At 53.5% G+C, this 12,573-nt stretch overlaps 2 protein-coding genes, 1 long non-coding RNA gene and 2 other non-coding genes across 5 annotated transcripts; 3 read left to right on the forward strand and 2 right to left on the reverse strand.

Annotated features, from left to right (window-relative positions):
* Positions 1–2,132: 2,132 nt before the first annotated feature.
* On the reverse strand, positions 2,133–2,688 carry LOC133273639 (beta-keratin-related protein). Its single transcript, XM_061462026.1, has one exon. The coding sequence runs from the start codon at positions 2,509–2,511 to the stop codon at positions 2,182–2,184; it is 330 nt and encodes a 109-aa protein (XP_061318010.1). The 5' UTR covers positions 2,512–2,688; the 3' UTR covers positions 2,133–2,181.
* Positions 2,689–2,748: 60 nt separating this feature from the next.
* On the forward strand, positions 2,749–5,183 carry LOC133273640 (uncharacterized). Its single transcript, XR_009744905.1, has 3 exons — positions 2,749–2,855; positions 4,635–4,725; positions 5,018–5,183. It is a non-coding gene; the product is annotated as an uncharacterized LOC133273640 (long non-coding RNA).
* A 364-nt stretch (positions 5,184–5,547) lies between these two features.
* LOC133273641 (beta-keratin-related protein) lies at positions 5,548–5,978 on the forward strand. The gene has a single exon (XM_061462027.1). It carries the CDS (start codon positions 5,600–5,602, stop codon positions 5,927–5,929), a length of 330 nt encoding a protein of 109 aa, XP_061318011.1. The 5' UTR covers positions 5,548–5,599; the 3' UTR covers positions 5,930–5,978.
* Positions 5,979–7,868: 1,890 nt separating this feature from the next.
* On the forward strand, positions 7,869–7,950 carry TRNAS-GCU (transfer RNA serine (anticodon GCU)). The gene has a single exon. It is a non-coding gene; the product is annotated as a tRNA-Ser (tRNA).
* A 3,746-nt stretch (positions 7,951–11,696) lies between these two features.
* Positions 11,697–11,778, reverse strand: TRNAS-GCU (transfer RNA serine (anticodon GCU)). Its single transcript has one exon. It is a non-coding gene; the product is annotated as a tRNA-Ser (tRNA).
* Positions 11,779–12,573: the final 795 nt, after the last annotated feature.

Genomic DNA, 12,573 nt, shown 5'->3' on the forward strand with positions numbered 1-12,573 from the left:
GGAGCAGCTTTAATTCACAGAGCTGTTGGTTCATTGTTTCAGCCGTGTTTCTGGACAGGGATGTGTGTTAATGCCGTGCTGCCCTGCGCCGGGGCAGGGCATTGGCCACTTGGTTCATCTTGCCGCTGGTGGCGGTGGTACCCGAGTGCCCCCCGCCGGGCCGTGTCTTGCCGGGCGCGGCGGCCAGTGGCGGCGGTTTGAGCTGCCGAGCGGTGCCCCTGCTCTGTCTGTCGGCGCTGCAGGCTCATTCCTCTCTGCACAGGGAGGGGAAGCCGGCGCGGGCAGGGGTGGGGCCGAGCATCAGCAGCAGGAGCAGCCGTGCTGCTGCCCCCCTCCAAACTCCGTGTGGCTGTTCCCTGGTACAAAGCGTTCCCAGTGGGACCTTGTTGATCTCTGTGGGAAGAGAGCCAGAGGGGTTGCATTTAAGATATGCCTGTCCCCAAAGTGTCCTGCTCTTCCCCAGGCCCTGCTCTGGAGATGATTCCTGGGGGCATTTGCATTTTCCCGTGTGCTTTGGTTGTTAATGCCCGTCTGTAACACTTGGGAGCCCTTGTGTCAGGGGGATTCTGCCCAGCTTCCAGACTGGAGTGAGGGTTTCCTGGCACGGCTGAGATCTGCTTGTCAAAGCCTGAGCTTTAGCCAAGATCAGCATCTCTTAAACCTCGAATGCGCTTTAGGTGATTTAGGTGGGCTTTCTTCTCCCCCCTTCCTTTGCCTAACAATGTCCAAGCATTAAAGCACCCAAAGTGTGAGTCCTTCTAGGAGAAAGAAAATGTGGGAAAGCTGAACAGAAGTGTAATTCTTGGCTGTTTGAAGCACGTTGTAGCTGCCACTGCTTGTACGTGTAGTTGTCATTGCTTCTCTGCTGCTTTTTGACAATTGAGTACATTCAGAGTGAAGTGTGGTAGAATCATAGAATGGTTTGGGTTGGAAAGGACCTTAAGATCATCGAGTTCAAAGCCCCTGCCATGGCCAGGGAGACCTTCGACTAGAGCAGGTTGCTGCAACTGATGATGCTGACGCTGATGCTCCTGGCATTTCATTCTGCTGATGTGGGAGAGTGTGGTGGAAAATGACTGCTTTAGGGTCACACAAAAAATGACCATCAAAGCTATTAGCAAGAGCAGTTTATAAAAAAGGCATGATTGAACAGAATTTGATGGCAAGGCTCACTCTACTACTTATTACATAGGAGAAGTGTAGAGAGGGAAGAGCTAAAGGGGATTGGGATAGTGCCTGAAGGCATAAAGATACAAGGGAGACCCTGCTGCTGAGCCATGGGGTTCAGAACGGATGCCCCCTGCTTTCTAAACTCCTGACAGAGCCTGGATGTAGCTGGACCTTGTCTTAGTCTCAGACTTGGTCAACAATTTGTGTCTAATGGAATGCTTAAAGGAAAATCAAGGTAGAGCCAAGCTAAAATGATTTGTATGGAGACTGAAGGTGACAAGGGTAAGGGGACCCTCCCCTTAAGTGACAACATTCAGAACAGACCCCTCTTGCTTTCTAAACTCCTGATGGAGCCTGGGTGCGCCTGGCTCCTGTCTCAGTCTCAGACTAAGGAAATGCCTGCTCAGCCCAGAAGTGCTCCAGGTACAGCTGGGGAGTTCCCAACCATCGAGATCTCTGAGTGCTGCACTCTACCTTTACCAGGCAACAAGAGTTCTTGCTAAAGCCATGCAGCACCCAGCCATCCGGCTCGTTGCACTTGTGGAAAGGCAATCTCCATTGCCATGGGATGTCGAGGGCAAAAGAGGAGGCTCTGTCAAGCCCAGAAACTATGGAGAAAAACATAGTTTTACCAGGGAGGAACGCTCACAGACACTGCTGGTTGGGACTGGGGAAGAGGGAAGGAGGAAAGAAAGATGACTCTTGAGGAGCTGATGCCCGACGTCTTTATTGGGATAATGAAGGGGAAATGGAACAGAGGAGAACTTAAGCAATGCATTTTGGAGGCCGAGGAAAGGTCGAGTAAGAGGTGGGAACTGAGGGGAAAGCCGAGCAAGAGAAGGAAGGCAGAGGTTTCCTGGGCAGAGAGAGAAGGGCAGCGCAGGCCGGTTCCTGCAGGCGGAGCGTCCGGAGCTCGGCTCCTCTGCAGAGCACAGGCACGCGCTCGGGGCTGTCTCCAGGGCTTTCGTGGAGGCTGCTGGCGCTGGAGCACGGGCAGGCAATGCACGGGCTTCAGCATAAGAGATTGGCACGTCCCAGAGCCCCGCCGAGCCCCCGGCCCAGCCCTGCCCAGCCATAGCCCCCCAGCCCCAGGGAGCCCCCAGAAGCGATGGGCACGCTGGCAGCGCTGAGAGAGCTGCCCACGGCAGCCGAGGCGCTGGATCCCACGGCTGTGCTCTGCGGGAAGGAGCTGAGGATCGGGCCCGGCAGCGTCACCAGCACTGGCGAGGGCTGGATGGCAACGCTGGAGTCGGCGCAGCGCAGGACGCACGGCTCGTTGCAGCTGTTGGCAAGCGGGGTTGGGCCGCAGGCAGCGGGCAGGCACGGGCTGTAGCACGCCATGGCTGCTGGAGGGAGGAGAGCCTGCGGGACCCAGACAGGGAGCAGAGGCCATGAGCTGCCGGGCCCTGGCAGGCGCCAGCTCCGCGCCTCTGGCAACGGGCACTGCCTGGCCAGGGCCAGGGAAAAGCCCTCCCTCTTCCCGCACCATCCCAGCTCCCAGCACCCGGGAGCACAGGGCATTTTCCAGCCTCCAGCCCTGCTCAGAAGGACCCCGCACAGGAGCCGAGCAGTCCCTTTCTACCCACAGGAAGAGAAGAAGGGAGTTCAGACGTACCGAGTTCACCGCGGAGAGCAAGGGAAGAGCTGGGGATGGAAGGGCCTGGAGTAGCACGGCCTTTTATACGGTGAGCCAGCGCCTCGGGACACGCGGAACACGTGTGTCTGTGTGAAGCGCGTTAACAAACAGCAATTTGGGGTTTGCAAAGCACAGCCATGAGATGGAGAATGGTCTCTTTCATCTGAAAGGTCTGATTTGCATTTCCCCATTGGGGGAGAGCGCAGCGGTGATGCATCCGATGCTGCTGCTCAAAGCAACGGCCGTGGAGCTCCCCGCCAGCTTCCAGAAAGGGTTTCAGCAGCTCCAGGCCCTGTGTGAGGGTCGTGCACAGCCTTGCTGGGCAGCGGGAGGGCCCCTCTCAGCCTGGCCTTGAGCTGCAGAGCGCTGCTGATGAAGGGCACTCACCTGGGTCACCTGTGGAAGGGCTGAGGCTGAGGAGCACAGGTCCCGCAGGGCCACGGAAGGGCTCAGTAAGCAGCCAAGTCCCGGCCGGATGCCTTTCTGGAGGAGGGACACAGAAAGAAGGGAACTCAGATCCCCAGGGGTGGCTGGAAGGTGAAGGCCAAAGAAGGACCCTTTGTGGGATGGAGAGAAGCACCATTGTGTGAAAGAGGGGGGCACTGGAGGCAGTCCTAGAGGTGGCCTCAAAGCAGGGACAAAAAGGTTGAAGGGGGAAAGGTCTTGCTGCAGGGCAATGTGTCATTTCTCAGTCCCAAAATTCTCATTCCCAAAGTGAGTCGTCAGCCTGGGAAGGACGTGTCCTCTGGTGCAAGCAGTTCAAAGCAGAAGGCTTCCCGGGGAGCAAGTGCGGGCCTGTGGTGTCCGCTTCCTGCCCTCGGGCGCTCCCGCAGGGCTGCTGAGGCAGTGGATGTGTGTGCCCTCTCCAGCTGCCTCAGCTCTGCTCAGGCACAGCCAAGGCACTGTGCCAAAAGCTGCATGCCTGCAGGAACGAACACGCATGTGAAGCTGCACCTCTGCACATCTGAAGCCGTTTGCTTCAGAGCCCCTGGGGCCAGGGCATGGGTGATTCACCCCGAGGTGGAGCTGAGGTCTCTCCGAGTGGCTCAGCACTTTCTGGTGGCTGCTGCTGCCCCCTTGCAATTAAAGGGCCCTGAAGGCGCCCATCTGTCCCTGAGCTGGGCAAAACAAGCCGGACCCTCCGGGTCAAGTGACCTGAACAAGCCACCCTCCACTGATGCAAGAGGAGCGTTGTTTTCTCTGGGAAGAGCGTGCCGAAGCCAACAGGTCCACTTGGGGATGGCTCACACTCAGGCATGAGTCAACAGCTCCTTCATCGCTCTCCAGGACGTGCTGAGCCGCTGCTTCTCCTCGGGAGAGGGTTTCCCTCCCGAGCTCAGGGGGGCTTTGTTTGACCATCACCTCCCAACCACCCCGGCATTCCCAGTCCCCTCAGCAGAGCACCCGTCCTGCAGGGGCTTGGCTGGGCTCTAAGCATCTCCATAGCCTGCAGGCACTGGTCTTGCTCAGGGCCAGCCAGAGCCCACCATAGGGAGACCCTTCTGAGTGCCCTTCAGGCTTGCTCCACAGGCCGAGTGCTAAGTAAGCAGTGGCCATGTTGCCCAGGAAGGGCAGGACATGCACAACACCCAGTCATGGCCTCAATCTGCCCCCAGGCTTCACCAGCACCTGGAATGGGACCTCAAAGGAGCGCTGGTCTGTGGGAGAACCACAATTGCTATCAACACAGTGACAGGAGTGGTTTGTCCAGGATGAAAAGGGACCAAGCATTTCAGGCAGAGGAGGCATGTCTTTCATCTTCCAGCCGAGCTCTGAGAAGCCAAAATTGCCGTTTCTCAACATGCTTCGTGTTTGGGTCATTTTTCAGCTCCCCTGGGGCTCTGGGCCGCAGTATAAAAGTGGCCCAACTGCCAGCTCCTCCATCCTCTCCTCGCGCCTTCCTCTGCTCCGGGAAGTTGGTAAGTCTCAGTTCACTTTGCCTCTTGTCTCCCTGGTCGGCAGAACAGGTTTTTGGGGTGAGGGCCTCCCTGGTTCTTGGTGAATGGGCTGGGATGTGGATCAGGACACGGGTTGGTCTCTTTGCCAGCCGTGGCTCCTTCCGAGGCTCAGGTCCTACGGCCAGCACCATCTATCCGATGACTGGGCACTTCCTCCAGCATCCCCAGTTCAGCGATGCTGCTTTTGCACTAATGGCAGGATGAGGAGCTCCCTCAGGAGAGCTAGTCCCAGCATTCACGCCTTCCTCCGTAGTGGCTGCTGTCTTCAGGAGCCTGTTGCGTTGTGCTCAGCCACGTCCCCTCCTGAGAGCAGGGTGAGAGGAGCCCCACCTGGCAAGACCAGGGCACTCCAGGGCAGGGCGTTTGGCTGCGTGAACAGATGGGTGCTGGTACCAGGGCTGATGGCCAGGAAGTGCAGAGCCGATTCCAAGGAGAGGGAACCTTTGATCCGCAAGAGAAAATCTTTCCCTGCCTAAGGCCACAGCGTCAAGGCTGTGCTCAACGCACCTGAAAACCCCAGCATCCGTATTCCCATTCTGGGAAGGGGCTTAATGAGGACTCTCTCTGGGGCCCTCCCCACCGGAGCAGCTGGAGGGGGACTGCTCGGCTCCTGTGCGGGGTCCTTCTGAGCAGGGCTGGAGGCTGGAAAATGCCCTGTGCTCCCGGGTGCTGGGAGCTGGGATGGTGCGGGAAGAGGGAGGGCTTTTCCCTGGCCCTGGCCCTGGCCAGGCAGTGCCCGTTGCCAGAGGCGCGGAGCTGGCGCCTGCCAGGGCCCGGCAGCTCATGGCCTCTGCTCCCTGTCGGGGTCCCGCAGGCTCTCCTCCCTCCAGCAGCCATGGCGTGCTACAGCCCGTGCCTGCCCGCTGCCTGCGGCCCAACCCCGCTTGCCAACAGCTGCAACGAGCCGTGCGTCCTGCGCTGCGCCGACTCCAGCGTTGCCATCCAGCCCTCGCCAGTGCTGGTGACGCTGCCGGGCCCGATCCTCAGCTCCTTCCCGCAGAGCACAGCCGTGGGATCCAGCGCCTCGGCTGCCGTGGGCAGCTCTCTCAGCGCTGCCAGCGTGCCCATCGCTTCTGGGGGCTCCCTGGGGCTGGGGGGCTATGGCTGGGCAGGGCTGGGCCGGGGGCTCGGCGGGGCTCTGGGACGTGCCAATCTCTTATGCTGAAGCCCGTGCATTGCCTGCCCGTGCTCCAGCGCCAGCAGCCTCCACGAAAGCCCTGGAGACAGCCCCGAGCGCGTGCCTGTGCTCTGCAGAGGAGCCGAGCTCCGGACGCTCCGCCTGCAGGAACCGGCCTGCGCTGCCCTTCTCTCTCTGCCCAGGAAACCTCTGCCTTCCTTCTCTTGCTCGGCTTTCCCCTCAGTTCCCACCTCTTACCCGACCTTTCCTCGGCCTCCAAAATGCGTTGCTTAAGTTCTCCTCTGTTCCCTTTTTCCGTTGATTATCCCAATAAAGACGTCGGTCATTACCACTTCAAGAGTCATCTTTCTTTGCCCCTTCCCTCTTCAACAGTCCCAGCCAGCAGAGTGTCTGTGAGCGTTCCTCCCTGGTAAAACTACGTCTTTCTCCATAGTTTCTGGGCTTGACAGAGCTCCTCTTTTGCCCTCGACATCCCATGGCAAGGGAGATTGCTTTCCATGAGTGCAACGAGCGGAATGGCTGGGTGCTGCATGGCTGTAGCAAGAACTGTTGTTGCCTGGCAAAGGTAGAGTGCAGCACTCAGAGATCTCGATGGTTTGGAACTCCCCAACTGTGGGTGGATTTTTAGCAAAGAATGGCCACATTCCCAAGTCAGTAAGTGCCTACGTGGAGCTTGACATGAACCGAGGATGAAGTAGGACGTGGGTAAAGAAGGAAAAGTAGCAGTAGCAAAAGTAGAAGTGCAAGCAAGATAAGAAGAAACTGGACTGTGCTAAGATAGAAAATAGTGGACTGTTAGCAAATTTTAAAGGTTAAGTTCTCATACGCTTATTGTTACTAGTTGCTGTGTCCTGCAGGAATATGTATCAAAGCATAGAAAACGAGCTGATCCAGGGGGTTAATGAAGCCTTTGAGCTTGGGACTTGGGAAAAATTGCCCTCCCATGGCAATGGAGATTGCCTTTCCACGAGTGCAACGAGCTGAATGGCTGGGTGCTGTATGGCTTTAGCAAGAACTGTTCTTGCCTGGCAAAGGTAGAGTGCAGCACTCAGAGATCTCGATGGTTGGGAACTCCTTGACTGTACCCGGAGCACTTCTGGGCTGTGCAGGCATTTCCTGACAAGCTGGAATAGAACTGTTGTGGAACACACACATCACTGAGGTCACGATGGAACTGATGGCTAAGGCCAATCATCTTATGAGCCTGTAAGTAACTGTCCCAGGAGAGAGACACTTTGGGCTCTCCTGGACTGCAGTGAGCTGCAAGCAGGTCACTCCCTCTGAGTGGGGCACCCCTCAGAGTTCAGAAACTCTCAAGGTTACGTTCCACTGCACGCACCGTTGGCTGAGTCTGAGACTCAGATAGGAGCCAGGCGCACCCAGGCTCCATCAGGAGTTTAGAAAGCAACAGGGGTCTGTTCTGAATGTTGTCACTTAAGGGGAGGGTCCCCTTACCCTTGTCACCTTCAGTCTCCATACAAATCATTTTAGCTTGGTTCTACCTTGATTTTCCTTTAAGCATTCCATTAGACACAAATTGTTGACCAAGTCTGAGACTAAGACAAGATCCAGCCGCACCCAGTCTCTGTCAGGAGTGTAGAAAGCAGGGGGCATCTCTTCTGAACCTCATGACTCGGCAGCAGGGTCTCCCTTGCATCTTTGTGCCTTCAGGCACTATCCCAATCCCCTTTAGCTCAGTTTCACCTCGATTTCCCTTTCTACACTTCATCTATGTAATAAGTAGCAGAGTGAGCCTTGCCATATAATTCTGTTCAATCATGCCCTATTTCTAATCTGCTCTTGCTTATACCTTTGATGGTCATTTTTTGAGGGACACTAAATCAGTCATTTTTTACATACTCTCCCCCATCAATCAGTATAAGGAGCCAGCACCAGCACCAGCACAAGCAGCAGCAGCGGCAGCAGCAACAGCAGCAGCAGCACTAGCAGGAGCAGGGAGGACACTGACGAGGTGGCCGAGTGGTGAAGGCGATGGACTGCTAATCCATTGTGCTCTGCACACGTGGGTTCGAATCCCATCCTCGTCGGCCAGCTCAGGGTTTGCAACAGATAAGGCTTTGTTTTGAGACAAGGTGTTCAAGTTTCACAGCACACACCTCAGCCTCTTCTGTCTGTGCACCTAGGGAAGAGGAACAAGAAGGGAAACAGGGCAGATCCATAAACTCACAGGAATCTCACTGACTCCTTGAACCACACAATGATTCCTTGATCATCTGCAATGATGAGAGAGCAAAATACCTGGGAAGTGTGTTACAAGAACAGGTAGCACAGGAAGGTGCTTGGGATTCGGGAAGCGTGGGTTTATGAAGGAGAAGTCATTCTTACCAAGCTGCCCGTCTTCTACAGGGAGGTGAGTAGCCTGACGGAGAAGGCACGAGCAGTGGATGCTCTTCACCTTGCCTTCAGAAATGCTCAACAGGTCATAGGATCAAAAAAGAAAATACAAGTAAAGCACTTTCTGTCACACAACATTTGAAGTAAGATTTTGATGGGACACATTACTCCTACCTGTTGGCAGAGTTTCAGAATCGCTGGGAGTGGAAGAGGCCTCCAGAGATCCTTTAGTGCCAGCCAACTGGTTCAGCAGGGTCACCTTGACCTGCTTGCTTAGCACGTAATCCAGTTGCGTTTTCAACACCTCTAAGGATGGAGCCTCCACTGCCTCTCTGGGCAACCTGGTCCACTCTTCGACCTGCCTCACGCTAAGATTTGCCTTGAATTTCATGTGTTTGATTTGTGCCCTTTACCTCTTGCACTGCCGGTTGGTACTGCCGGGAAGAGCCTGGCTCCTTCTTCACCCTCTCCCATCAGTTATGAGAAGAGTCCAGCCCCCACAGCACTCACAGCCTCCCCTCATACTTGAGACAAGCACAGCACTTAACCAGTTGCGTGATAAAGCAGGGATGTGCAGAGGAGACCCGTGTGGAGGCAGGAGAAGGCAGCAGTGAAAGGCAGTGAAAGGATGCACTGGAAAACATGAGGATGTTTTCTGGAAGGATGAAGAAAGCAGAGCTCCAGGGGAGGATGGGAATTTACTTTCCAGAAGGATGAGTATTTCCTTCCCAGCTACATCAGGAAAGGAGTGCCCATGCAGACTGATGTGCACAAAGCTATGCAGGAGGCTTTAGGGAGCATAAATATTTGCCAAACAAGGAGAGAGCTGGTGCTAATCTTAAAAATAAAACCAAAATCAAGACATTGATGCTTTTTTGGGGGGAGGACAGAACTGCTCTTTAGAAGCCATGGCCTGAGGGATCTTGACTACCTAGTAGTAAAATCCTGCCACCTTTCCAGTTGACAGCAACTTGTCTCCAGTTAGCAGCTTCACAAAAGCAACCCTTGTGTGAATAGATAAAGCTTTCCCAGATTTCTAAAAGGTTAATCTTACCATTAGAATTGCACTTTAAAAACAGGCATCGATCCCTATGCACTCTCCCCAAACACCTCCTCGACTTAGAAAAGTGGAAAGAAAGGCTACAGTTCTTCACTGCCCTACAGCTACCAGGGTTTGAGAGCTTTGATTTAGGTGCCTGAAGGAAGGACACAGTGTTCAGCTGAGGAAAAAAAACAGCAGGTTTCACAGCTTGGCTTGCATTGGCTTCAGGTGTTTGTGGAAAGACTCGTGAACCTGTAAGAGGAGACAGTGGTTACAAGCAGATCAGGCCTCATCTTTAAACCATTTGAGCTCCTCTCATCTTGCAGTGGGGTTTTATACCAAGGACATCCGAATCAGAGGCACAATGGAGATGCAAGATCAGCCAGCTAACTCCTGTATTTGAGTGTCTGTCTGACACAAAGCACGTCATATAAAGACCCTCCCCAAGAAAAGAGCCTCCCCAGTACCTTTCTTGTAAGAAAAGAATGCAAGGTATCTCGCATCCATACAGACCATGTGGCTTTTGAATTAAAATACAAATGGGAGAGGTCTCCTAGGGGGGCTAAGGAAGCTCCTAAGCCCCACTGACTTCAGGAACTTAATAAAATGGAGCATGTTCTGCTGGGATTCAACTACAGCTGCAGTCTCTGGCAGCCCATCACAGGCTGACTCACCATTCTTCTCATGCTGAGGATAAGCTCAGAGGAGGGAATTTCCACTGAACATGACCAATCAGCCTGATACCAAGGCAAACAAAAGAGCTCAGGCTGAGAAACAAAACTCAGTAAAGCAAGAACAATTGAAAGCATGTGGAAAAACAGAAGGAAGAGCTTGGCCTGTCAGAAGCAAAGTTTAAATCACCATCCCCTTTGGAGAATAAGCTGCCCAATACTAAAGAGTCCTGGTTTCAGCTGGGATTAAGTTCTTGTTCCTCCTAAGAGCTGAGAGGAAGCAGAGACAGGACACCTGATCCCCACTAGCCAAAGGGCCCTTCCATACCACAGCAAGTCATGCCCAGTATAGAAACTGGGGGTAAATCACCCGGAAGGGACCAATCACTGCTCGGTTTGGGCTGGGTATGTGTTGGTGGGTGCTGAGCAATTGTATTGTGCAGCAGTGCTGGGTTTTATCTGCCCCCTTTTTATTTTCAGATTGTCTCCCCTTGTTTTATCCATTATAACTATTGTTATTATTACTACTACTACTACTTTTATATTATTATTATAAATCGATGGGTCTGGATGGATTACACCCGCGGGTGATGAGGGAGCTGGCGGAGGTCATTGCTGGGCCACTCTCCATCATCTTTGGTAAGCGGTGGGAAACAGGAGAGGTGCCTGAGGATTGGAGGATGGCAAATGTCATGCCAGTCTATAAGAAGGGCAAAAAGGAGGTAATTTTAGACTGGTCAGCCTCACCTCCATCCCTGGAAAGGTGATGGAACAACTTATTCTTGACACCATCCCCAGGCATATCAAGGATGAGGGGATCATTAAGAGCAGCCAAAATGGTTTTAGCAAGGGGAAGTCATGTTTGACCAGCCTTATAGCCTTCTATGAGGAAGTAACTAGGGGGCTGGATGGTGGTAGAGCGGTAGATGTGGTTTTTCTTGATTTCAGTAAGGCATTTGATACAGTCTCCCACAGCATCCCCATAGATAAGCTAAGGAAGTCTGGGCTTGATGATCAGGTGGTGAGGTGGATCAAGAACTGGTTGAAAGGAAGAAGGCAGAGAGTTGTGATTAAGGAGGCAGAATCTAGCTGGAGGTCTGTGACTAGGGGAGTCCCTCAGGGGTCGGTGCTGGGACCAGTGCTGTTTAATATTTTCATCAACGACCTGGATGAGGGAACTGAGTGTACCCTCAGCAAGTTCGCTGATGACACTAAACTGGGAGGAGTGGCTGACACACCAGAGGGCTGTGTTGCCATTCAGCGAGACCTGGACAGGCTGGAGAGTTGGGCGGAGAGGAACTTGATGAAAGCCGTGTGCTTACCATGGTGGAAGCAACCACCGGATGGCTGGGAACATGCGCTGTGCCCCACGCCACTGCCCGTAACACTATCCTGGGCCTTGAGATTTTGAGGCGATACCGCAGCCCAGAGAGAACTGAGTCAGACAATGGGACTCATTTCCAGAACAACCTCATACATTTGGGCCAAAGAGCACGGCATTGAGCGGGTATTTCACATCCCCTACCGTGCACCAGCCTCTGGGAGAATCAACCAGTATAATGGGCTGTTAAAACCGACACTAAAAGCAATGAGTGGTGGGACTTTCAAAGGTGGGGATGCACATTTACCAAAAGCCACTGGCTTGGCCAACATGAGGGGATCTGCCAGCAGGGCTGGCCCAGCACAAGCAGAACAAAGTCTTATCTGTTGCAAACGCTGAGCTGGCCGACGAGGATGGGATTCGAACACACACGTGCAGAGCACAATGGATTAGCAGTCCATCGCCTTCACCACTCGGCCACCTCGTCACTGTCCTCCTCCTGCTGCTGCTGCTGATAATGATGATGCTGCTCCTGGCTTTTTATGCTGTTTGATGTGGGAGAGTGTGGTGGAAAATGACTGCTTAGGGTCACTCAAAAAATGACCATCAAGGATATTAGCAAGAGCAGATTAGAAATAAGGCATGATTGAACAGAATTATATGGCAAGGCTGCACTTTATGTAGCTGAAGGATAGATAGGAAAATGGAGGTGAAACTGAGCTAAAGGGGATTGGTATTGTGCCTGAAGGCATAAAGATACAAGGGAGACCCTGCTGCCGAGTCATGAGGTTCAGAACAGATGCCCCCTGCTTTCTAAACTCCTGACAGAGACTGGATGTGGCTGGATCTTGTCTTAGTCTCAGACTTGGTCAACAATTTGTGTCTAATGGAATGCTTGAAGGAAAATCAAGGTAGAGCCAAGCTAAAACGATTTGAATGGAGACTGAAGGTGACAAGGGTAAGGGGACTCTCCCCTTAAGTGACAACATTCAGAACAGACCCCTGTTGCTTTCTAAACTCCTGGTGGAGCCTGGGTGAGCTCCTAACTTACGGATACTTTCATGTATAGATTCTGAATGATCTGGCAAGTTCATACAACACCTTCCTTCCAAAATTTCACACCCGTGTCCATGTGCTAAGAGGAGGAAATCAGTTGCTGCCCTATTTTGCAAAGTCGCGTGCTTAATATAATCAACATCAGTGAGTAATGCAGAGAGAGCGGATGCTGTAGCAATAGTTTGTTTAATGAGCCAACATCCTGACTTATTTAATGTTGCTAAAG

The sequence above is a fragment of the Pezoporus flaviventris genome, unplaced genomic scaffold (genome assembly GCF_033815535.1).
Source record: "Pezoporus flaviventris isolate CSIRO_AGI_PZ_B2104156 unplaced genomic scaffold, CSIRO_AGI_Pfla_v1 ptg000034l, whole genome shotgun sequence".
NCBI classification, from domain to species: domain Eukaryota; kingdom Metazoa; phylum Chordata; class Aves; order Psittaciformes; family Psittacidae; genus Pezoporus; species Pezoporus flaviventris.